We start from the raw sequence: 27,251 nt of genomic DNA on the forward strand, positions 1-27,251 counted from the left end.
GTAAACAATGGGGGGGCTCTAAGCCAGTGCCGGTTCGCCTGGGGGGGGGGGCAGGGGTGGAGAACCACCAACAAATGTCCCAGGCCTGCCTCGTCTCCAATTACCTGCTGTTATGCTGTTGCACTTTTACAGGACAACGCGTGTCTGTTTTCAAATTAAGGTGCAGCATCATGCCAACAACAGAGGGGGCTCCACAGTCCCTTTTAAACTGTGCATATTTCAGGCGTTGGCTTCTTCAGCCCGCCTCACGCATTCACAGTCGATAGCAGACATGAAGCACTTGGGCAGTGCAGCATGTCTGCTGATGAGGCTTCACTGGGGCTGGTCACTCTTCATCGCTATACCCTATCAGATGCCAGGCTAGGGGAGAAGGATCTGCCTCCAGCCCTATCCTGGCATCTGATGGGGCGCTAGCTTGTGTTGCAGGCCAGGACAAGCAAAAGCTGTTATTCATAGCAGCTTCCGCTGTTTTAAACTGGTGTGCAATTCATGGCAGTCAGAATCCTGGCGCAAGAAATCATGGCGAGGTTGTATTCGGATTCAGAAGGTAAAATTATTTTAATAGCTTTTGTGTGCGAGTATGACTGTGATCGTCTGTGTGTCTGTGTGTGTGCATGATTGTTTGTGTAGTTGTATGTATATACGTGTGCATGCGTGTGACCGAGTGTATGCATGATGTATGTCTGTCTTTTGCCATGACCACGATCTGTTCTCTGTGCGGTTCTCCTTCATTAAAATCATCAGTTTTTTTAAATAACTTAATACTCGTTCTGTTTCTTAGGAAATGCTATAGTTATTTTTTTTTTAACAAGTAGTCTGTATTATTCTAACATCTATGAAGCACTGCAACATCTGCAAGGCCCTGGACATAATAGCGGTAGTTGTAGCATTAATGACAGTATGATGCAGCGTTGTGATTGGCTGGGACACCAACAACACAGGTGTCTATGCATGCAGCCTACATGGAGAAAACAAAGATGCGTATGACTGGTTTGGTCAGCCCAGGGGCTGACCAAACAGTCAGCGCCCACAACAGTTGGCAAGCCACTCCTCCCCTGCCCTGCAGCTGAACCGCCCACCCGCCCGACCCCAACCAAACACTTCTGCTTTCTCGCAGTGCTAGAGGCAGAAACATAAAATGGTATTCATAATACCATTTAATGTTTCTGCTTCTAGCAATGCGAGAAAGCAGTGAGGCTATGCTCCTGCTCCCACATGGAGGAGCCGCCCCTGGTATGATGTGCATTTTGATATTAAAAAGGCTTGTATCCATTATCTGCCATTTTTTAAGTGGCGGCTGGTCCATAGGGGCGCCGGAGCGGTCTCCCACTATGCATCAAAACAAAAAAGGAATGTAAGCAGATGAATTGACAGCTTTCACAATTCGTCTGTTTACATTTCCGGCCTGTGCTCCACACAGGTGAAAGTGTGCATGTCAACGCACAGCACAGGCGAGAGCAGGAGTCCAGAAGATGGACTGAGCATGTAAGAGAACAGCGCTCTTCATTTCAGCTCCCGACTCACATTCACAAACCATGAGATATGCTGCACATGCCTAGTGTAGTGCAGCATGTCTGAACATAGCATCCTGCTCAGGCGGTGACGTGTTTTTGACACAGTCGCCCATTGCCCTGCCAAATGCCAGGGTACAGCTGAGTAAAACAAGGGTCAGCCGCCCCCAGTCGCATCCAGTCTTCTGATTTGGCAGTCTGGAATCAGCACATGATCTTGAAAAACGTCTCCAGACTCTCCATAATAAATGTGACCGAACCTGACTGCACGCTTAAACCAAGTGTACTCCCGGCACACTTAAGAAAGGGTGAAGAATACATGATGCACTTCGTTATGCTTTGACCCCCACCCCCAATACTCCACACCAAAGGCACCCATGCTGTGTTACTTAACCATCCGTGCTATGGGGTGATTTCCTTGGGGAGCATGGTGAGCACTGGTCTTCGCTGGTGGGGGCTGTATGGTATTCCTGCTCCTTGGTGCTGTCCTCTCGGGCCCGGGCTGCATTCGGGGCAGTTGTGAGCAGAAGTGGCTCTAGTAACATGGAGGGCCAGGCTGGAGGCTTCGTGTACAGGCGCCTGAAGTGCCACGAGAAGCAGGAGATGCTGCGGAAGATCCTGTCTGTTCTGAGGCTGCCGCACAGGCCCAGGCAGCAGGTTGCGCAGCAGCACCCGGCCAGGGGCGAGCAAAAGCAGCCGCCAAAGCTGAACTCTGCACCGCTCTTTATTTTGGTCCTCTACCACAGCCTGGAACAGGGCGAGCCGGCGAGCTGGACCTAGGGGGTGCACGCACCCCAGGGAAAGCCCCTGCTCAGTGGCAGCCACCTCAGCAGCCCTCAGGATAGCGTCTACCTCAGCAATGCCGACATGGCGATGAGCGTTGTGGGTTCACGCAGCTACGAGACCTGTATACCGCCTGCAGGTTCAACGCAGTGGGCTCAGTCAGCCTTTCATTCTTCTGAGGTCGATGGCATGAGTTATCGTACGTTTTCTATTAATACCATTAATTTTTACAGTGCTTGGAAACTGCTTAGTAGGGGTCAAATAAACGCAAATGAGTAGAATTATTGCTCCAGAAACCGTGCCAGCAGCCTCCTGCCCTGCTTCCGCGTGCAGTGTCTGTCTCCTGCCCTCCTCCAATTGCTCCTTTGACTCAGCTGAGCGTGTAGTGTCTGCGACATGATGGTTTCATGCCTGTGACTTATGGCCGCCTTTCTCAGGATTTCGTGCTCAAGTTGGGATATTAAGCCAGTCATTATGAGTTTTGTAGTAAATACTGGTAGTTCAGATCTGATTATATTTATTAGAGGGGGAAATGGCCAGTAAATAGTGCACTAAAAGCTGCACGTTTGTTCTAAAAAAACAACTGTGGGAGGCAATAACAATTGTTCATGGTAAATACCTAACACCTCGGTGTCAGTTTTAATTGTGAGTGACAATTATTGCACCCCATAGAGTTCAGCTCAAAATGAAGGGCTTAGCTTTTAAGCTGTACCTGTCAATGGAGTTCAGTATTAGTTCTGCAGGAATGTTACAGAGATGCGTATTTCACATTTATGTAGAAATATATTTCGCATCCCATTCCCAGGACTATCTGCTGATGTTAAAGCTCGTATCACATAGTGACGGACCTGAATCACAGAGTTGCTTGAGATTGTAAGCCAGAAAATCACAAATAGCCTTACTTAGAGCTGCCAAAGTTGGTTTTATCCACATAAATGTATTGACTGACAGGAATATTTTCATGTGAATAAATGTAAAAACATGTAAGTTTTTGGGTGTTTACAAACTCATATGCCATTTCTTCCTGGGTACAACAACTGACGGCCTAGTCTCCCCCAACCCAAACTCATCACAGACCCTTTACCATCCTGAAAATGGTTGACAAATTCTTGCTCTCTTAGCTGGCACCTCGAAGGCTCGAAGACATCAGCAGAACAGAAATGTGGTGCTGGGGATTGGAACCAGCAAGCTCGGCCTTTCCGCCACAGTGGATTTCTGCAGGCCTCTCCATTGCCCTTTTATGACAGGGCCTTGTTTCAGCGTCAGCTTTGTACATTTTTTATATCTTTTGCATTTATTTTTCAGCTTTTCCTTTAGACGGAAGAAGTAAACACAGGCTTTTTACGCCTGGGCACCGGCCTCCCATTTTCTAAGAGCCCACTCCCCACCCTCCCCCCACCGATAAAGATATCTCTGGTTCTTCCCCCGTCTCTTTAGCTCAACCTCTTTCTACGTCTTAAATGATAAATAATTCAATCGTATTGCTTTATTAACCTTCCTGCTTCCTCAAATTTGCTTGAAAATGCACCATTTGTTCACTCTTTTTACCAAATCTTCTCCGGAGGAGAACCCCCCTGAACCCCCTGTAGGTTGTTCTTGTGTGCTCGCTACGCTCGCTCGCCACAGTGCAGTACGACAAAAAATTTACATTACCACTTTCAAATGGCACCAGCCACCACTGCATTTATTTCAGATTTCACATTTTCTATTTGCACATTTAACACTTTTTTCTTGTTTTCAGTTTTAGCTATGGTAGCCTCCATGCTACAAATCAGATCTTAAATTCGCGCCTGCCACTTTTCAAATCTGCCAGCCGCCACAGCTCCAAGCTCCATATCCCTCCCAAGTGAGCGCACATACGCTCATACAAGTGAGACCTAAAAATAGAACTAACATAAGGGTTCCTCCAGTGACCTGGCTAATGAGTCTTGCATTACTATCCCTCACCGCCGTTCTCTAACAAATAATGATCCTAGGGAAAATGACAAAGTGTCAGCAATAGGAAGATGTGCCATTGTAGACAAGGCTAATATGGGAGATGGGATAATGTAAAGTATCTGCTAAAAGGTTACTTTTTAGGCTCCATCTTACCACAGAGGAAATATAACCGTGGATGTTGCCCATTATCATCAAACTAGCATACTCTGTGTACTGAAAGTCACATAGCAAAGTTGTACAATATGATAAGGCATATAGGTACACACCTCAGGATACTGAAGGGCACTTCCTAAGGTATGGCCACATTAGACAAGATATTATGGAATCTGTGCGCTCTAGTGCAATAGTTGTCCTTTCTCATTTGTACAAACAGTGCAAGTTGAAGATTAGCACCCTCAGATTGCCATTACTACTTAGAGAAAATAAGGTTTGTTTTAGAAAAGCAGCCCATTTGCAATGACTAATATACAACTTTGTGTCACCGACTTTGTTTTGCTGTTCTATATATAAATGCAATTGGAAACTAATGCAAACTCTTCATACTTTTTTCTTGAAAAGCAAATCCTTGTGTCTTATCATTGTCTCTGTCTCTCATTCTGTTGCTGACGTGTCACCGTGCACCTTGCTGTGTATCAGTATGTGGTAATGACAGCTGATTGATGCCTGCTGCCTCTAACCCTGGACAGTCTAGGATGCCATGTTGCTATTATTCCCTTATAAGCGGAAAGATTAGACAGAGAGAGCAGGGGCACAAAACAAACAGCCTCATTAAGCAGTAAATGTCCGCTGGAGGCCAGCGGAATACTTTGAGGCGGACTCCTAGGATTGCACCACCAAAGGCAGCAGATAGGAGGCTCATGCCTTTTTAGTCCAATGGTCGTTGCACATCTGCCCATCACCTTCTTCTTCGTGGCATGATTTTACTCTGCATCCCAACTACTACACCAAAATACAGACTTTTCAGAATTGCCCTTACTAGGCTTTTGTATCTGCACTTCCGTTTAGTCAGAAACTAAAACATGCTTTTCCTTTAGACAATTGGTTTTGTTTCGGATGAGAAAATAGTTATTGCGCGGAGCATGCCATGGTATAACCAGTACGAATATATATCACAGTGAAAAACATGGCTGCTCGCGTCTTACAGGACCTGAAAACGGTGGCCATTTTGAAAGCAGTCACAGTATGTACAGTAATGTGACAAGTTGGCCACCACATCGACTCTAAACCTAGAGTCTGATCTATAAACATCAAGTTTATTGGCTCTAGAAACAACTGCTCTAAAATAAATATATCCTGTAGGACTCTCAAATATTCATCAAATTCCTTAAGCTTAATGCCTTAACCAAACACTCTGAAACACTTATTGCTCACAAATATCACAGGGACAAATACCATTATCTAAAAACTAGAGCCTTAACAACTGACCTGTACTTTATGAATGATGTGGAGGCATGGCTGTCAGATCCCCGTTTCGGGAGCCAAAGGGGCACATATGAGTTACTGGGCTCAACTGAGGTGGTTGAGGCTTTTAAGCCGTGATGTCTCGGGGCCTACCCTACTATGGATTCTGCTCAAGTGGGTCAAACGCCCCCTTTTGCACCCGACTCTCAGCTGGGTAGCATAGCTCAAGCAGTCAAGGCTCCCTCAAAGAAGCTCAGATACCGTTCTGTGAACGCGACTCTTAACTCAATATGAGAGCGGCACGGCAATAAATCAATGTCCAGTCAAATACTTGTTTTTGTATAAAAAGAAGTATTTTTATTCTAACTCTACACATGCAAAGGTAAACAACATTCAAAAAGCAACAACACATAGGTCAGGGCTCCAGTATTTGTCAGGTCACTTCCTGCCCTTCCACTTCCAGTGTCATGGGTTTGTTGTTATTCCTCAGTCACTGATGGCTGCATTCAGGGAATGTAAACTGATAGTCTGTGCTCAAGAGTTCTACCCTCAGACTCTACAAGTAAGTTCAGTTTTTATAGTCTAGAGTTTTAGCATCTACTATGGTGGTATGTCCCCTGGGGCCAAAAGGCCTAATTTGGGGCTTACTCACTCCACCTGCAATGTTCCCTGCAGCGGTTTAGCGTGGTCCTATTCTGGATTAGCTGACTTTGGCTGCCTGCAGTCACATGCGGCAACACCTGGCAGGTGCTAGATGGTCAGATGGGCATGGTGTTCTGGCTCCAGCTGCAAGTCCTTTCTCCCTTGGGGAGGGTGTGGTTTGGTCTCCTTGTTCCAATAGGGTTCGGTGGAGGCAATCCACAAGATTCTGTTCAGTTCCACCTTGATCACAACAGCTTTCTGTTCCTGAGTGACGACCGGGACCTTGCGGCTTCAGTGTCTCCAGCGGTGCCTCCAGGCATACAGGGTCGCCACTCCGGTCTTCACATTTTGGTCACAATAGCCTCATGTGGATAGTTGCGGCAGCCCCTCCTGGAACATTGGGTCGCCAACCCACTTCAGCATACAGGCAACGGCCGATCGGTGTGAAGGACAGGTTCCTCCCACTACAGGTTTAAATCCACGCAATGGCAGCCCCTCCTGGCATACGGGGACGCCCACTTAATTCGGCACATGGCAATGACCAAATCGGTGCGCAGATGGAATTCTCCCACCACAATGCATAGGCAATCAGTGGCAGCCCATCCTGACATACGAGGTCTCCCAGTTAGTTTGGCACATGGACAAAGCCCCAATCAGTATACGAAGTGGGTTTCTCCCCTCTGCGCACCTCTAACTCAGTGAATGGCAGTCACTCCTGACATACGAGGTCATCAATGAAGTCAGGCACATGGGCTACAGCCCGATAGGTGCAAGACTGGATTTATCACACCTCACACCGAAAGTTTTCCTGCCAGGGCTCTCCTCTGGACCTCGCTCTCTCCAGCGCTCTACTCTCGCTCAAGGGCACACTGGTCTTAGCGAGCAGGCAGGCGCTGGCACTCCAGGTTAGGTGATTTCAACTTCCACCTCAATGACTCCAAAGATGCAAACTCCGCCAACCTCCTGGAAAGCAAAAGCAACATTGGCCTCACCCAACTGGTCACCGACCCCACACACAGTGTAGGACACACTTTTGATCCGATCTTCACGGTCAGCGACCGAGTCAAGTACGGTCATATCACCAAATTCGCTTGGACCGACCAGGCTGTCATCCACTACACCGGCACATGATCACCACGCACCACCACCAGGTCCCCCAGATCTTCATACCGGAGCTGGAACAAGGTGATGGAGATGCAATGGACAGACGCCCTCAACACCACACAGCCCTACCCCACAACCAACCTTTAACAGACCATCCAGATTTTCCCCGCCTGAATCACCAACTGCGCTGATGAGTCGCCTCCATCAAGTCAGCCAAGATGAGCAGATTCACCAAACAAGCCAGTTGGTATACACCAGAACTCAGGACTATGAAACAACACTGCATACAGCTAGAAAGATGACTCACCAGCAGAGACCCCACTGACTGAGCCACCTTGCAATCAGCCCTCGACAATTACTACTAACGCCTAAAAGAAACAAAAAGAGGCAACCTCATGGACTGCTGCGTAGCAAGCTCCTGCCGCAGCAAGGCACTCTTCAGCATCATCCTAGAGCTCAAGCCCATCAGCCACCGAAAACACGATGTCCCCTTCCCAGGAACTCTGCAACACCCTGGCAGACTACTTCCACAACAAGACATCCACCATCTACAGTAACTTGGAACCCCAACCCACCGACCTTTACAACCCTATCGCACTGACTGACGCTACCCACAATCACCCACTCACCACCTGGGAGATAGCTCACCACTCACAGCACTCCAGCCACCATGACTGCCATCCACTCTGGAGCACCTATGGACCCCTGCCCCCATCACTTATTCAACCTCAGGAACAAGGAAATCAGTGGCGAACTCGCGTCCAATCTTAATTCATCTATCACCACGGCCACCTCCCCTGATGGATAGAAACATGCAAGGTCAGACCCCTCCTCATGAAACCTTCCACTGATCGTAGCAAACTCAAGAACTACCACCCCATCTCTCTGCTCCCCTTACCCACCAAAAGTCCTCGAGAAGGCCATCAATCACCAACTCACTGAATACCTGGAGAGAAACAACCTGCTGGACACATCCCAATCCTGCTGCAACCACAGCACCGAGACCACCCTGATCGCTGCCACTGTTGACATCAGAACCCTCCTTGACTGAGGGGAAAGAGTGGCCCTGAACTTACTCCACCACTCAGCAGTGTTCAACATCGTATCCCAACACACACTCATCAAGAGACTCCAGCACATCGGGATCCAGGGAGACGCCCTTGAGAGGATCGCATCCTACTTCATAGGACGTACCCAGAGAATTTGACTACCACCCTTTACCTCGGAACCCAAGAGCACCATCTGCGGCAGACCTCAAGGTTAATCCCTCAGTTCCACCCTGTTTTAACACATACATGAAGCCTCTTGCCCCACGTCATCAGAACTCATGGCCTCGATATCATATCCTACGCAGATGACACCCAGCTCATCCTCTCGCTCTCAGAAGAACCCTCTACCACAGGAACCAACTTCCACAACTGCCTGACGAGTGTCACCATCTGGATGAAGACCAACTGCATTAAGCTTGACAGGGACAAGATGGATGTGCTGATTTTAGGAACAACATTTCCCCATGGAACGACACCTGGTGACCCTAAAACTCTCACCCAAACCGACAGACCACGCCTGCAACCTTGGGATGAACCTGGACAGCACAGCAAACTTAACATGAAATGTCAGATCAACCCAGTCTCCTCTGCCTGCTTCCACACCCTCCGCATGTTCTGAATGATCTTCAGATGGCTCCCCGTCAGCACCAGAAAGACCGTCACTCAAGCCCTGCTCACCAGTTGGCTGGATTACGGCAATGCCCTCTATGCAGGAATCACCACCCATATCCTGAGGAGACTCCAGACGATTCAGAACTCAGCTGCCAGACTCATCCTCGACCTCCCCAGATGGACCCACATCGCCACCACCTCAGGAACCTCCGCTGGCTCCCAATCCAGAAAAGATGGAATTTCAAGATGCTGGTACATGCCTAGAAGGCCCTCCACGACCAAGGACCAGCATACAGCAACCACTGCCTGAACTTCCACCAACCCTCCAGACAGCTGCGGGCTCGGCCTCTCTTACCCTTGCACACACTCCTCGCATCCACCAGAGCTCCTTCTCCTACCTAGCTCCCAAGTCCTGGAACGACCTTCCCCCTTCACCGCCGTACATCATCCTATCTCCTAGAATTTAGAAAGGGACTCAAGACCTGGCTTTCCAACTCAGCCCAGCAAGTACCTAGAACTTGGATACCCTCATGAGTGAGTAGCGCATGCTCCATAATTCTGAGTGGGATGATTAACCCACAAGATTCATGGGAGTGACCAGAATTCACACCTGTATGTCAGTCACAGTGATATGTGCATCAAAGGTTAATCGTAAGCCTTCTCTTATCAGCCCCGTCTACCTTTTCCTGAGACTGTCCAGACACTTTTCCTTGTAATCTTTCGCTGAAAGAGCCTTTTGAAATGCACAGGGGGACCCTGGCTCTCCCCTCATCCAGTGCTTGACCCACGCAGCTTACAGGAATGCAGCAATACGCAATTCTGTGTGGGGGGGGATTCCTCTACTCCTCGTGTTTTCACCAGGCAGGCCTAGGCTTCTCAATCTGGAACCTGAGGTCCTCTATGTAATGTACTAGCGCAGGGATTTGAGCACTCGGGGTACCTTCACAGCACACTCACTGCCTAGTACTGCTGTTCTCATGTATTATGGTACCACCAGCATTACCATATGCAGCACACATACTCAGCCGCGCACACTGTTCAGTACTGCAGTCTCTCTGTACTACATCCGTTTGTTATTTTAAAAGCACACCCTGCCAGCACACACACATTTACCATGTGCGCACTGTACCATAGGTGTAGTGTATTCCTTGTGAGCAGACATGCACTAAGCACGTTTTTATCTTGCTCGCATTTCCACATCAACCTGATGTAGGCCCGCAGCTGTACTTTAAATAAAATGTTTAAAAAAGGTGAGGGAGCCTGAAGGCCTCACTCAACTGACAAAGGGTAAAAAAAACCTGTTCACTTGTGATCACTATACAGTATGCTGCAACCACCACACCTGCGCTGTTTAACTCCTGGTGAAGGCGGTAACCTTCCACCACTATGAAGGTAGCACTTTGGGCTCCCATCCTGGTCCAACAAGAACGCAATCCATGAGACAGGTCTATGTCATTGCACACATGCATTATCCGTGTTCGCCTATGACAAAAAAACAGCATGAGGGATTAAGACCACAATACAACTAGGCACTCCGGGCAGGGGTACACAACTCTCACCATGCAGAGTACTTTTCTGTCCCAACAGAGGCCAACTAAGAAATCAGTTATACTTGAACAACTCCAAGGGTCCAAGCTAGTCATTTTTGTGAACTTCACATCACACTTTATGGAAACAGCAAAATGATGATGCATCTTTCGAGATAAACTTGTACATATTCACAACAGTGTTCAACTCTTTAAGATCTTGAAGGCAGGACATATCAAAAAGTCCCTCTACATCGTCTCCAGACACATCCAAGGCCGCCTCCACCAACAAAATCCCAATCCTTAAAAATAATCCATGTACACCTCCTATCAATCCTTGTGATAATACTTGCCAAGAGGAGACAAATCCTCTGGTCAGTAATAACCAGAATAAACCAGAATGCAAAATGTGCTCATACTTCAGATACTGAAAACATCCTCTGCTGTCTTACTCAGCTCCTCATCAACATAAATGTCTCCAATGCTATCCTGTGGATAGGCAAAAACACTTAAAACCAGCATCAGCATCCTTCTCAGTAAAATTATCCACCTTCATTTTGCAGCAGACATCACGGGCAAGCGCCTGATTCACCTATCAAAGCACAAAATAAGACTCCTAACTTTCTGCTCTATACCAAGTCCTATATCCTAGAAGTGACATTTTTCTCTTACGACCTTTCTATAGGAGATCTCACTTTGACCCTTACTTGCTCATCCCAAACCAGCAACTCCCACCAAAGATATCCATACAGGCAAGGACAGCACCACCTCCCCAAGTAACTCAAGAATCTTTCACTACAGATCCAACAAATCCAAAGAACTAGACATCACAAGGTCGAGCTGAGATCTGTCCCAGAAACTTCACCAGCACGGACTACATCCGAATCCTCATGCAGAACCTACAAGGCTATAGACACACCAAAATTGAATACCTTCTAGAAAATCTCTCCTTTGCTCGCTCCGCCCACCATACCACCCTCAGCTCCAGCCACTGATCCTAGAAGTCTGAGAGGTGAAAAGATGCAAACAAACCTTTTCCTACTTTGTTCCCTCCCTCTGGAACACCCTTCCCACCTAGAATAGCACCATTACTCCGAATTCCCTGAAAAGAAATCAAGACTATTCTGGTCTCACAATTTCACCCTCATGGAACTTTCAATGTTCAAAAATAAAGAAATGAAATAATCGCTGTAATACAAGATCCCTTGAAAGGTATGTGTCGCTGTAACTGTGCTGTAATTTCCGTTATTGTCCAGCAAGCTCATATAACCTGCATGTGGCGACATGTAAAGTAAAGCTCTTAGGCCTGGGGTTAAGGTCCTTTTTATATAAATACAAAAAATTGAAAATATATTTTGTTAGGCTTGCCACAGTTACGATATGAAAAGTGTGCAACAGAGACACTCTGCACATGATTAAAGTATTGCGGAGTTTTAGGTCCTGTGTACGCATTGATCTAGTTTTATGTGTGGAATTTAATACTGAAAAGTAAATAAACATATCTTTGTACGAAACCTATTTCTTTAAGCAATGTCCATTTTTACAGGATCGATTTGAAAAAAGAGTTCTGTTGTGGCACCACTAAATAGTGAATTAATAAATGTGTCCTGAAAACAAGGCCCTTTTGTTTTTTTAAAGAATCCTCATAAACCAGGATCAGTCACATAGCACAGCAGTACCTCTGGTGTTGCAAGGAGGATGCAAACACATTAGCAGAGTTGTGCTAGGGTAGCCTATGGAGTCATGCTCACCACTGACACATGAATACTGGCTCGATCCTGGTACCTCCTGTAGAGGGGATTTAGGGAGGCAGATTGGAGGAGGGTGATATGTAAGAGTCATGAGGCCGACTGGAAAAAAACATTCAACGCCCAACAAACCAATGTGTCTCAATGAGATCTTTATTTACAGTGAAGAAGGATTTCTGCTGCGTGCGATGTGCATGTGCTCACCTTTCTTCCTTTTACTCTTTTACTTAATAAAGCATCAAACGTAGATATACTTTCTTTGTTTTGCTCCATAAGGCGAATGTCAATTCCCTCTGCAAGCCCACGCAGCCAATATATAACCAGCTTATCGGAACGCCATAAGAACATCTGAGCAGGAGGGACCCACAAACCATTGCTTCCCAGGTCTCCATTCCATAGCTTGGCAATCTCCCTGATACAGGAATATTATGCACCAGACTAAAACAACGAAAAGCACATCAGAGGGAGCAGGCTTGCACAGGTTTAGCATGGAACGGCGCCCCCTGCTGCCGAACAGCTACAGCTGGGAACAGGAAGCACCAGGCCCAACAGGAAGTGTAAGGAAAGGGAGGCGAGTTAACAGTTCACCTAGAGCCATGCCTCCCGACCCCGTACACCCAGGGCCCTCTGTTCCACAGAACGCTCAAGGGTCTGAGCTCGTATTGCACAAGAAATACTGGAGTCCAGAGAGAGTTAACTCTTCCCCATCTTGGAAATCAGCTCATCGCAGATCTTGGTCAGCTCCTCAATCTCCTTATTCTGCAGGAGAAAGAAGAAAAAAACAAGGGTCAGAGCCACTGGGATTTGTAGAAGAGTGAAGCCCCGAGAAACCTAAATTAGGGAGAGAGTGAGGGAAGCTCTTTGTAGATTCTGAAGTACACTTTTTCGCTTTCAAATAGCAGTAAGGCGAAACCTTGATCGACCACGTCCGGTTTCAGTTTAGAGAAGACAGACAGCTTGACACAGGCTAGGCTAGAGACAGACAGACCGAGTTAAAGGAGAAGCAGAAATCTGAGACAGACATGTCAGAGAAGATGGAAATCCAGAGATGGGAGGGGCAGTGATAGAGGGGGAGACATACCTGGGAAAAAAGAAAAAGGGGAAAACAATTCATTTAGCAGGGAAGGATGACCTCAAAGGGAAGCAGAAACAGCCTTGAGGGAAAAAGTAGCCTTATAGAGGAAGCAGTCTGGGAGGGCGAGAGCAAGACACAGAGAGAGACCCAGTCTATGTTGACTTGATAGCCTTGGTTATCCATTTGCAAGTCATTGCAGGTGGTTCCGGATGTATGTTGACCAGCTAACTAGTCATTCAGGTTATCAGTCAATGCCCTGTCTGGACAATTCCTACACAACTGTATAGGAGACCTGAGAAGACCATCATATATATAGTCCAGCTTAGCACGGGATTGCTGATTGGTATAGGAGCACAGAGGAGGTCTCCTATAGGCGGTTTGTTAGACCATGTCAGTATGAGTGCTGAGAAGATATCAGGTATGTATAGGGAACATAGGAGGCCTGTTTTATGTTTGTAAGTAAAATAATTAGATATGTGTAGAAAAATTAAGGAGATATCCTAATCATGTGTTTTGATGCACTTGTGCACAGGACACCAAAAAACATACACTGGCAGCAATAGAGGGACTGCAGATCATAGAATCTGTCTTATTATTTCCAGCCTGTTGTATACATAACTGACTACATTATCTGGAGAGATGCCACACTATGGTGGCTTTTAACCAGAACCTATGTGCCAAGACCTCCTAGAAGTACACACTAAGAGAACTAAAAATACATAAATGTATGTAGATAAAGGCCTGGTGTCACCTTTTGTCTGCACTGGAAGGTTTGAAAGAGAACTACTAGTGATGTCTTTGAGGCTGTTCTCTAGAAATGACACCAACAATCTAGATAACAGGTCGTCAACTCTAAAAGGGACCCTGGACTGCGCAAAGCCTGGGCTCTCTTTAATTTACCATAAGACTACTCACCTTTTGCTCCAACGTCCTCTCTAAGGCGTCCACCTTCAGCTGCTCCTTGCGAAGGCTGGCCTGGTAGGCAGCATGCTCTTGAACTGATTTGGTACGCACTTGGGCAATTTCTGAATTTGCTCTGGAAAAGGAAAATTGCAACAGTTGTTTACATTTCAGTTCATTATTATATCATGTTGGTAATTCATGTTGGAGCACGTCTATCCTTCTAGAAAAACTAATTGTTGGCGAATAACATGGAAAAGAGAATTCATTCGTATATGTGCCTTAATGCTTACACGTGTACTATCAAAATACAGTTGATGCTGATGTTGCACCTATGTGGAGAACTATTGTCCCCCTTAGAGACTGCATGAGTTTTCGTACTGTATCCCGTGTGCTGCTCCCCCTTTGACATTGGCCTCACCCCTTTTGCTATTGCTTTGCTTCCCTTCCCCCAGCCAGCCTATTTCCCCCACCTCTTCTTTGCCCCTTTGCTTGTTGCTCCCACCCCTTTGCCCCTCTCCCATTTCTTTTTTTTTGCATCTCTACACTATCAGTGGGCGTCTGTCTTGAAATAGTTTTTTACCCATTTCAAGATGACTACTTGCAAGCGTGCATGCTCAGCAGGAACAGGGCATTCAAAGATGGCTGCCATAGATACACGTGCATCCATAATAGCCATATTTGAATGCACTTGCAAGGTTTTTGCACACACATCTGTGTTGGCTAACTTTTTAAAATTTAAGATTTTGTGGAACAAAGTCATGCCTCTGCTGTATCTACGTTCCTAACAAGTTGGTATGGTATGGGCAGTTCTAGAACAGCTCTTCTTAGCCTCAAGGCATCTCCCTCATTTCTCTTCCTGTCTCCACACTTTGAAATACCCTCAAAGCTTTGTTAATTTAAGCAGTATACGAGCTTGTAAAATATTGGGCTTTATAAATGTCTGTAATTGATGGGTGATTAACTGATGGAGTATGAAGTGCGGCTCTGCTAAACGCCAAAGTGAGTATCCAGGTTCAAGGGAGCAGCAACACTTATATCCTGCTTTAAATTTTTACCAGCAGTAGTACTGCTAAAGCAGTATTTATGAATATATTGTATCCACTGAGTAGTTATTATTTGTGTCACCTGCAAGTGGAACACATAGTACCGCTGCTTGTAGCCAAACTGCTATCAGTACTCTGCGACAGAACCCTCAAACGTCCCAATGATATAAAAATAGAAATAAAAGATGGAAATCAAATGTTATATAGAACTGTTGTTTCTAAGTCTAGCCCCACGTATGTTAGTTTTGTCCATCTTTTCTATCTAGATGTTGGGGGGTGTAGTGTCCTATACTGAGGAACACCTGACCCAATCACACACCTGGCATAGACCAAGCGTGACGGACGGAAGCTTAAATAAACGTCCCCTGCCTGCTCAGGCAGCGAGCGGCTGAACCACGATCCAAGTGTGCATCTCCACCACTGCGCTGCACCCCCAGTGCTGAGCCACTCGTACAGATCCAACAAGCATGCACACCTAATTTTAAGTGGCTATACTTGTGTTTAGAAGCATCACTTTTTGAAAATATGTAACTTGGTTTGATAATTGTACAGACTTTGGGATGTTGCTAGAGCCGAAAAGAGTTAGTGTGGAACAAGTCGACCTACCATAAGATATGGGGATTGAACAATGCAGTTTCCTTGTGCAAGTGTATCTAGAGGGTTCCTTTATCTGGCCCTATGTTGCCAAGAATGAGAAGTGATGAGTTTGTTAACATGGCAGCATAGAGCCCCTGTGTGCTGCTGATGTATGGCTCCATCCATATCTCCCCCAGGGACCTCAAACATAAATTTAAGGTTTGGGGGAAGGACATTTTGACTGCAAGCTTCCCCTGAAGGTAATGTACCCTATGCAGAGATGAGTTAACCCAAAGTTACAGCTTTGACTCCTGGTGGGCCAGTTCCCGGTTTTATTCTTATGAGGTAGAATGATGCTGTAAATTGATTTGAGTGATAGTAACTTTTATATTCAAAGTTCTGCCAAACATGAAAGTATGTTCTAAATATCTATTATTAACGACCTATTTTTATTATTACTCCCCTGTTCACTTTGAGGCCGCTAATACTAAGAGTGTCCTAATACCAGTTCATTCCTTTTACCCTAGCTGCTTAAACAAGCGTTACTGATTATTAGCAATGTTCCACATTCCTAGCATTTCACTAGCCATTCAGCAATGCTTTCCTCTGTAATCCACACATACGTTACCTAGTAGAGCAGAACAGATATTCAATATTATCCACTGCAGAGAATAGAAATACTTTAGGAGAATGTAGTCTTTCTGCTGTGCCTGTATATCAGGGGTGATTCCTTCTAAGGGGCGGACGAGCATCACCCCTCCTGCTGACAGTGCAGCAGGTAAACACACATTAATACAAGCATTTGCAATGCAATGGGTCTCGCATTTGCGAGAGTTTAAGCTATTTGCATTGTAAACGACAATGCCTTTAATTTATCTGTTTTAAAAACCAACACATAAATAAAAGGCATTGCCATTTACAATGCCAATAGCTGAAATCCTTGCAAATGCGAGACCTATTGCATTGTATTTTAGAGATTTGTAGGTTCCCGGATTACCTTCCTGGATTGAGCGCATGGTAAATATTTATATATTTGTTTTTTGTTTTGTTTTATTAGCACCACTATATTCCAGGGGCATCAGGGAGTTTAACCCCTTCAGTGCCACGCCCTTTCCCCCTCCTGTGCCGGGCGTTTCCTTAGTGGGCGGGTTTCATGACGAGATAGTCTCGTCATGGGCACAGCGCGACCGTGCTCCATGACGAGACTATCTCGTCATGGGCACAGAAGAGGTTAACGAGTAAAATAGAAAGCATTTCCTTCCCACTCCTGAGGTGTGTTGACCACCGCCTGTCATGCCTTGACAAGGTGTAGGCACGGCCTGCAGGTGGCACACTGTCCACTCCAGGAAATGAGGTCATGGTGGAGTCAAAAGCAGGGAGTAGGAAGTTTGAACAAAAAACATTTCACCATGGGCACATAGCCAAGACCTCGATTCATGGCTAGATTTGACCCAGAGATGGAAATAGAAACCCGAGGTCTACTCAGCACAAGGTGGAGCCGGTGAGGCAGAACTCATGGGCAGCAGCACTCAATAGGTTGTTCAGCTCCGAGGAACAGCATAGTGGGGTTGGGGCCGGCGAGCAGTCTTCACCTCCATGTGCATCACGGAGGCAAGAGGGAGGATTGAACTTTATACAACAATCCCTACAGCAGTTTTGCAGTTTCGTCATGCATCATGGCACTTATTAATGCACTTTGGAAAGATGAAAGGCTGAGTTGGCCCCGTAGTGCCCCAAACTTGTAATATGTACCTACACAAAAAGATGGGGGGAAAAAAAAACTTTCTACCTTACAAGGCTATGTCATGGACTAGCCCATGTTCATCTGAAACAGTTCTACATAAAGCCTACATACCTTACGAGAAACATGAACGAACACTCGTTGCAAGCTGAGCAGTGTTTCCAGGAATCTCTCCAATTAAAACTTCCGCTGACAGATTTTTTTATAATGGAAACAAAGTGCTCAGCAAAAAAGTATGTACCCCCAACCTACTAAAAATGGCATCAAGAATGGTTTATAGTGCTTGGCAGTAGCGGCTGGCAACATTAAAATATGGTGAGGTGCACTGACCAAAATACTCACCATATTTTTGGTAGAAAGGTTGAAGGGCTGATGAACATTCAGAGCAAACACGCGTGACTGTCTCTGGCCCAGCCCTTCCAACCACAAAAGGCACCAACAAGTGGGGAAATATTCTGCTTCAATTAGAACAGTGCACCTCTAATTAAGTGAGGCGGTCAAATAGCTAAATTGGTCTCGGATGACTCCCACAGTTGCTACATCATGTAATCCTCGGCAAGCGACCAGTTTCCCTTATCTGGCAGCTTTGGGAAGCTTAGAAAAGTCCTAACTGCAGTCATGCAGGTCTAAAGAAGACAAGCAACAAACAGTTTACCTGGCTCATGCTCTGGACATGCGGCTGCTCACAGGCAGCTTGGAACAGATAACAGTATGAGGATACCATGGTACAGTTTCCGTGCTGAAAGGCATTGGCAAGAAGCAGAAAAAGGAACAAAAGAAGTGGACAGAAACTAAGGCAAGGTTCACAGCTGCATTATTTACAAAGCGGCTCACTCTGTGGCACGTGCTGAGCTCAGAGTGTCAGAACACAGCATTGGTGTTGGAGGGTGTATTAAGGGAAATGCTGGTAACAGCGACGGTAGAAAGCAACTGTTTAAAAAAAAAAAGCTCTCTTCAACAACAGATAAATAAAGTAAGTGTAAGGAGACTGTGCTTGACCGGTGCTCCTTTACTTTGACCGGAAGTGATGTAGCCGCTGAGTAAACTATTTAGGAGGCAGCAAAGAAGATCTACACAGCAGTGACCCAATGGTAAATAGGAGGTGGGATTAAAGTCGTTTTGTTGACCACAACAGGTCTTGCAGACAGCGCATGCGCTGTAGGCTCGACCTAAAAATGGGAATTCCATTTTATGATTGTCGCCGGCTCGCGCTGTTACAGCATGAGTGCAAGGGCAGGGCCGATTCCTGCACTATTACTACTTCCCCAGCTAATGCATGCACATGTCGGATTGGCCGACTGTCTTGCGATGGCCAGTTCGAGATGCACACTTCAGAGCCAGCAAACCCAGATCTGTGAAACAGCCAGGGGATTGCTGGCATAGACCCACATCCTCAAAATGAGCGCTGGGTGAGCCTGCTCCAACCAATCACGGAGCTGCTCTCATGTTGCAAACAGCTTGAGAGCAGCTCCAGGATTGGTTGGATTCACATTGCACTAGGAAGGAAGGAAGCCCTTCCCTTTCCTGCTGTCGTCACCAGCATCCTGCCGAGGAGGGACACACTGGGCGGGACGGAAGGCCAGCAAATATATGGTGAGTTTTTGGGTCAGTGCACCCACCATATTTTAATGTTGCCACCCGCCACTGCCTAGCACTCTAAACCATTTTTGATGCCGTTTTTAGTAGGTTGGGGGTACATACTATTTTGCAGAGCACTTTGTTTCCATTATAGAAAAGCTGTATCGTGGCCCCTCCTGGAGTAAAAAGACACAAATCTGGCATGGGTACCTTTTTATGGAAAAAAGTTATGAAGGCCCCTAACATCAAAAACAGGACTTAGCCTGGGGGTGGAAAACCTTAGCAGCTAAGGGGTTAAAACATTTGTTCAAGGGACTGTGAAATATTGGTATATAGGATTGCTTTTGATTTTGTTGCCCATTAGATTAACCATTTTTATCAGTGTATGAAATATTTTGAATCTCATTAAGGAGAAATGAACAGCAGTTTAAAATGAAGTAGCGGAGGGACTCCAGTTGAGGCCCAGGAGACCAAGTGATTAAATGGTTTTCTTTCACTTCAAGAACTCTTTATATATTTCCAGACAGACTAACTTCATCCAGTGGGACCAAGGATTCAGAAGATGCTAGACAGCACATTCTTAAATGTTGCAAGTAGGCTAGTCTAAATGAATACAGGCCTGTTATGCAGATTGGTATGTGAAGCGAAGGGTTCCCGTCTGGTGGATGAAGTCCCTGTTTCAACATAGCAATTGAGAGATAAAAGTAGCCCACGGACACTGAGGGGCAGTGTGCAACAATTCCAGTTGCTGTTGGAGCTGCCAAGGCAATGAGGGAATGGAGATCTTGGCTGCAGCTGGAGTAGCAGAGAATGCCTGGTGAAAGGGGGGACAGCAGCAGACCAGAGAGGCTGTCTCCGGCTTTTCCAACAGCAGGGCCTTGGATTGGCCTGGAGATCTGGGGCATGAACAGAGGGAGAGAGAGACCGACTGCAAAGAGTAGGTCATTATTGACCGAACCATGTGGAGGTGGAACAAAGAAATGTTTTTCTACATTTACGACTGCAATGCAAGGTTCATGATCGGAGAGAGGGATTTTGTTTTAAAAGTTTCAATCAATTTTTCAGAGTAGCAAAATGCAATTATCCCAATTCCTATTTGAAAATACGTACATGTAACGCAGGTACATACAACTATACTGAATCTATGGCAAAGGGATCATGGTAATGGCAGCCTCTACCAAATAATACCAATAATGAGGCAGTCATATATTCCAACTGGTTTACCCTCTGCCCATATTAAGTTTCAAGAAGCATATGAAAAAGAGGAATTGTGGTGCCCAGAATTTTCAAAACTATTTTATAGTATTGGATCCATCAAGGACTTATCACATTGATGATTCATATGCTGGTTGCGGTAGTATGATTTTTTTGTTTTTTTTTAGAAAGATTTGAATTGATTAGATTGTGTTAGTGATGACAGTAAAATTCTCATTAGAAGGGTGTATTATTGCAGCAATCAAATGGCATCCAAAGAGAAATCAATCAATGTGATCAGGTTCATACAGATTTTAATGATGGATGGGGCGGTAGAGCTCTTCCCCGGAGACCAAAACATTGTACGCCTAAGTAAGGGGCAGCCCACCAGGAAATCACACATAACAATGTTACTTTCATGGATAAAAGGAGCAGCACATTTGGAGCACCTCTGGTACTCAGTGTCTTCTGAAACTCTTGCCTCCCCTTTGACATACCTGCCTGCCATTAAGATCTAGATCTGACCTGTGACCCTATTACTTTTCCTATGAAAGACCTCTCTGCCTTTCCAGTGACACATGACACACCTGCCCCTGTTTGGCCCTCTGCCTGCCTGTCATTTGATGCGAATGCCTTTTCTATCATGTTACACAGCGGTGTTCCCTGTGAAGCACTTGCCTGTACTGACACATTATTCTGTCTAATGACCTATTTGCCTGCTCCGTGTGACATCAGCCTGTTGTGTCGTGATACACCTGCACACCCTAGAACAGCTTTCTGTCCTGTGGTGCACAACTCTGAGTCCTTACCTGTCCAGTTTCTCCTCCGCGTGGATCTTGAGGGCATTGTAGCGCTGCTCCTCTTTCTTCACCCGCGTTAGGTACTCCTGGGCACACTTCTTCAGCACTTCCTCATTCTAGGAGAAAAAAAAAGGTTTAAAAGTTTGCCCATGTCAGATGAGGTAATTGCCCCTGCTCGTTCCTTGAAGCTTGAAGTGTGAGGTTCAAGGATAGCAAGGTTGGCCCCTAGTCATTGTCAAAAAAGGTGTTTAGCACAAATGTAAACACTTAAGTCTCCAGATAAATGAACTGTTTTGAAGTGTACTTCCCATGATTGATGGAGAAACACCGGATTTTATAAATGTTCTTCAAATACGGAACAGTTTTTCTAAACTCGATGTTCACTTTTATTCCGGATTAAACCGTATTGTGTGGTTCCTAGTCAGCCCTCATAGTGGCAGACTGGCAAAGGGGCAGAACCCGCTAGACCAAATGTGAATAATGCTACATGGGAGGACGATGAACGTCTCAAAAGTACATCCAAAATACCAAAATGGAGGGGTTCTGAGAACAACTGTGGTGGTTAGGCTGCCTACATGGAGCAAATCGATTTAATAAATTCCCTGGTGAAGAATTATTTTCTCATTCTGACGGGGCCACAAATGTACAGAGAAACCTGGAGTACTGGGATGTCTGGATACACAAGGCCAGGTTCAGGAGTGCTGTGGCCTGCTATGGAAACACAGGAACAATCGTATTTAGGCTCAGGGCAATAAATGTATGAAACTGCAATTTGCATTGGGTATTAATTTCTCCAGTGTTTCTTTTTCCTTTACAGAACCGCAGTTTGCTGTATAATGAAGAAATCTCCTATGAAATTTGTTTCATTTCGTTTTCATACAAAGGAGGGCTATTGGTTTAAAGAGGCTCTTCGCGGGCAGTATCTCCATTCTTGCCGGGTTCTTCTAGGGGACGAAATTGTCAAGCACCAGCAGTAATGGGGCAACAAGCCTTTCAGTAGGGGCTATGAACACAGTCTAGCTACAGTGAGTAGAACATGTCAGTTGTTCAGGGGAGGTTTGACTCTTGTGTCCCATAATTGAAACCTGAAAAAAATTATCCTCCTTCCTCAAAATAGTAAGAGAAACCCTCGAGCTCACGTAATTAAGAAGTCCACTGTAATCATATCAGAAGTCCAGTTTCCAGTTGTCACACTTTATGTCTTAATTCCTTCTCTGCCAACACGTTTTGTTGCGAAGGCGTATCACTCATGAGTAATATCACAAAATCCCGAAATCTGTTGGAAGAATTCAAAATGCACTTGCGACTGACAGACGGAGAGTGCTCCTCATGTAAATCAGCATCCACCGGATGCAGTAAAGACTTAAAAGTGTGACAACTAGAAACTGGAAATCTCTGGGTGCATGAATTAATAAATCCATCACTGGAATCAGTGTGGGTTTATTAATATGAAGTGTTTGATACCAAACACCATAGGTTTCAGTGTCACTGGGGAACACGTTTTGACCGGTGCCCAGTACATACCTTAAGATGGCCTCCCTGCTCACTTGCAATATCTAGTAGTAGAACTAGACATCACAGAGGTATATCTTCTCATGCAGATGTGTCCGCACACAAAATATAATGCAACCTGCCTTGGGGATCAAAGGCCTTCTGTAGGCGTGACTTACACATGTTAGATGCAGTGACTTTGACATGACACACAGGAGTGTGTCATGGCATGTTTTTCACTCATGGTTTGCACCATGTCATGCAGCCTGCAATGGCGGTCAGTGTGGAATTTGCACGTGGGTCCCTTGGGGTACCCTAGTTACCTGGGGTGCCATTTACTAGGGATTTACAGAGGTGCTAAAGTTTTTAGCCAATTATAGAACAATTAGACTTCACCTTGTTTTAGGGAAGGAGCACTGGCACTGAGGTCTGGTCAGCAGGTCTCAGTGCACTGTCAGAGTGAAAAATCAGCATCTTGTAGCTAAAAAGGTGGCAATAAGTGGGTGGACAACTGCAACAAAAGCCCAGTTTCCTACACCAGTGAATCTCTGCTTACGACCATTGCACCGAAAGACTCTCCTGTGATAGACTCATATGGAGCCTGCCATGGGGCACTATGGCGATGAATGAGGCCTTCATCACAAGGAGACACATTACAGTACACACCATAAGTGGACTATTGGGCTGAAAAAGGGGTAGCAGCTGCTGAGATCCCAACACCCTCTGTTGGTTGGCATAGTCTTTTACAGTAATGGCCCTTAGAACAGACCCCAGGAAGGACTAGACCTATAGGGGTTGAAGGTAGGACATGGAGGCATTTCCAGTAAATCTGAGGCTGTGGAGCTGGGAGATTGAAGCTTGAGCATGCGCTAGGAATTGCTGCCTGTGCTCTTGATCAGCCAATCATTCAGGTAGGGGAACAAATTAGTGCTGCTCCTTATTAGATGAGTGGGCACTACCACTTTGCACAAAGCGAAGGTAGCACCGGTGGATGGGCATGTAAATGTCGGCATTCTTTTAGTATACCACTCTCGTGTAGTCACCTTGTTATAACAGAGGGATAATGTCATGTAGAGCTGGCATGTGAAAATGTTCTGACAGAATGTATTTGTAGAGGGTCTTGAGAACCAGGATTGGCCTGAGGGATCCGTACTTCTTAGGAATAAGGGAGCAAAATGAGTAGACACCCTTGTCCTAGTGGTGAGGTTGCACTTTTTCTATTGCCTCCTTTTGAAGGAATGCTTTACACCACTTCCTGGAGAAGGAAAATATGTTCTATGTTGAGTGTGTGAGTGTTTGTGTGTGTGGGGTGAGATGTTGGGGGTTGTGAGATGGTCTAAGTAGTAACCGTTGCAAACCACTGCCAGAACTCACTGATCTGAGGGGATTTTCTCCCAGTGGGAGAGGAAACAGTGTAGTCTCCCGCCTGACAGGTAATAACTTAATCAAGGAGGAGGCCCCTTTACCGGAGCTGCCTCTACTCCTACCTTTGTGGTTATTGCCCCTGTAGGTGCCACGGTTATAACCCCTCTCCGTATTATAGTGGAAGGACAGCTGTTGCTTCTGATAGGATTATCTCTTGTTGGGGTGAAGTGGCCTTAGCACCTCCAGGCTGTTGCCCCCTAGCAGATGGAATTTGAAGGCTACCTTAGACTTTGCAATATTGGCGTCCTCCTTGATTTTTTTCCAACATCTCTTCAAACCTGTGGCCCAAATGGGTGTTCTCCATTACATGGGAATTTGAGGAGAAGCTGTTGGACCTTCAGTGTGAACCTGAAGATGGTGAGCCAGGCATGGCCTCTGAGGATGACACAGTTATGAACGCCTAAAAGACTGTGTCCACAGCATCGAGGGCCTCTAAGATGGTTTTGCTCTCTGACACCATCTCCTTGCCCCTCTTCCTGAACTCCTCAGGGAGATGTTTAACCAGCTCCTGCATTTCCTCCCACTGGGACCTCTCATAGCTAGAGAGGAGCCCAACAGAGTTGGCTATATGCCAATGGGTAACTACCCTATGGACACCCTCTTACCCACTGCATCCACTATTTTGCTGTTTTGATAAGGCCAGGGGCTTTTCATGTCGTCTGAGTAGAGGCCCATGTTTGGATGGTATGGACAACAAGGGAGTGAGGAGGAACATGGCTACTAATGTAGACAGGTTAATTAAAGGAGGGTGTCTACTTCTCCAACCTGGGTGTTATGACCCTTGCCTTCACCAACTCTTTTAATGCCTTGGAGGGGGATTTAAGCATGCCCTTGAACATGGGCAGGAACCGCACCACCTACTCTGATTTAGAGGGTGACTCTATGAGGAAGTCCTCTTCCTTGTGGAGGATGTGCATACCCACCTGGTGAAAGGTGGATGCACGTTAGATAATATTGTGGTATGATGTAGTATCATCTGAGGGGGTGGAAACAGTGTTTGGGGAGTGGGGATGCCATGATGGGATAGTGATTGAGGTCTGGATCACCTGGAGGAATCGACAATGTAGTAGTCCCAAGGGTCAGCTGTAGGCCCTGGTTGAAAGAGCGTGTCATTGGGATCAGGAGGACCAAAGGGGCTTCCCGGGATGGAAAAGAAGTATGGGGACCCATCAGGTGACTTTGGTCAGGCAGTGGAAGTGGTTTGCGATAGTACAGCGAAGGAGGTGGCACATAATGCGGGGGGAGGGGGCTAGCGCACTGGTCTTTATGCCTCTTGTGCCTTGGATCCAGGCGGTACCTCCGATGCAGTTTCTCCTCGAAGGTAAGCCTCCCCATGCGAGGCAAAGTCTCTGCTGACTTTGGAGGAGGAGGTTTGGCCGAAACTTTTCTAATGACTTGATAAATGAAAAGGCACTTCCACCTTGCATCAAGCTCTTCTTAGAGCCTTTGCAGGATCGGCTGCTCTGAATTGTTGGAGTTGGAAGTTGCTTTGGCATCAACGCAGTCTTTAGAGTCGGTAGAGGCTTGGATGCTGGTGTCAATGGAGTCTTTCGTGCCGGCTTCAAGTGGTGTCTACACTTGTCAGTGGGTTTGGCCAAATGGAGCTCAACAGCTGAGAGGGGGGTTGGGAGGTGGAGGCCCTTGGACGGGCCCTTATTTGGATCTGAAACCTTTTCCCTGTGCAGACCGGAGTCAAAGGTAGCAGCAGGCCCTGGAGGTGGCAGTCTTTTGTACATGGGGCTCGATGCCCAACTCTCTTGGGAGAGGAGCTCTGCTTTTGCATGCGGCGAGGCTTAGAGTGAGTGTCTGAGCAGAGTATACTTATGACCGTAGTTGTAGTCCTGATTCTAGGACCGTTGGTCTTTGGGAAGCAACAGGGCTTCCTCTTCTTCCTCAAATCCAGACATGGCCTCCAGGTTGGGTGTAGCTTGGTACTACAGAATTCAGTTGGGGCCAGCATTTGATCCTTCATCTGCTCTGAAGGGGTCCTGTTCACTGAAGATGTTGGGGATATCGGTGCACGACTGACAGTACATCTTGCGGTGTGCCCAGCGCCTCAACTTTAAGTAGTGTAAGGTCAGCTTTGAGCTGAAGGCAATTCGCAAGAGGCATTGTCATGGTTTGGGGAGAGTTATAGGTTACAAACCTCATAGTGACAAGACCAAGGGTACTTCACATGACAGTGAGGGCAGTTCTGTTAGTGCATTGGTTCCATCACTCTTTTAGGATCCACATTGTCTAGTGCTAAAAGTTAAAGAATAAGGCGCACAGCCCTGGGTGCTAGTCTTCAGAGGATATTGACTGAGCGCAATGCAGACGAGGCTTAAAATTGGTTTTATACGGGCCCAAAAAACACATGTGATGCATGTTAAATCTTGGAGCCCCGTCAGTAAACCTCAAAACCCGCTGGCAGGAAAAAACAGTTTAACATGTAATTGGTGACCATGCTCATTGTCCAGTAAGAGAGAAATGACACTGCATCTCATGACGTGAAAGATTTCTTTGAAAAAAAAACAATCTACAAAAGTCCGAGCCCTACAGTAGATGGCACGACTATACAGAGCATATATATCTACAGCCAGACATGCTATGAATAGACTGTTTCTAGGTTCCTTCTCGTGCTTTGGTTTGTAGTGGCAATGCAAACCCACCTTGCGAAAGCCCTCCAGAACCTCCTTCATCTTCTCATATCTCCGAAAGAGCTCTGCCAGCGACTTCTCCACAGAGTTTAGGTCAGACAGGGCCTGTTCTTTCTCCAAAACGAGCTGCTGCACTGTGTGGTTGGAGACAGACTTCTCACGATGCTCATCCTCTGCCACAAACAGATGGAAATACACCTTAGAGTCCAGCATGAACACTGCTTGCTGAACCCACTCAAGCACAACCAGCAAAAGAAAGTTCATGATTACAATCCTCAAAATAAGTAACTCACGAAAATATATTTGACTATATTAAGAAGGAAATACATCCACAATCTTCCACTGTTGGAAAATTCATGCAATGAAGGCCTTAATAAGGATACACTTGTTTGTTAAGTAACCCTGCTCCTTTCCCAACCTTTCAGAAGGAAGATACCACAGTTGTGCCTAGTAACCGGATTAGAACAACAGG

At 46.1% G+C, this 27,251-nt stretch overlaps 1 protein-coding gene across 8 annotated transcripts in view; it reads right to left on the reverse strand.

The window, feature by feature from the left end:
- Window positions 1-12,449: 12,449 nt before the first annotated feature.
- The window catches only part of TACC2 (transforming acidic coiled-coil containing protein 2), a 392,567-nt gene continuing 377,765 nt past the window's right edge, over window positions 12,450-27,251 (reverse strand). For all 8 annotated transcript variants that reach the window (XM_085602592.1, XM_085602584.1, XM_085602576.1 and 5 more), the window contains 4 exons: window positions 26,792-26,952; window positions 21,234-21,340; window positions 14,305-14,425; window positions 12,450-13,073 (listed from right to left, as the gene is read on the reverse strand). In XM_085602592.1, coding sequence (XP_085458718.1) covers window positions 13,008-13,073; window positions 14,305-14,425; window positions 21,234-21,340; window positions 26,792-26,952 — 455 coding nt within the window. In that variant the 3' untranslated portion in view covers window positions 12,450-13,007. The remainder of the gene's footprint in view (window positions 13,074-14,304; window positions 14,426-21,233; window positions 21,341-26,791; window positions 26,953-27,251) is intronic.

The sequence above is a fragment of the Triturus cristatus genome, chromosome 1_2 (assembly GCF_964204655.1).
Source record: "Triturus cristatus chromosome 1_2, aTriCri1.1, whole genome shotgun sequence".
Lineage (NCBI taxonomy): Eukaryota > Metazoa > Chordata > Amphibia > Caudata > Salamandridae > Triturus > Triturus cristatus.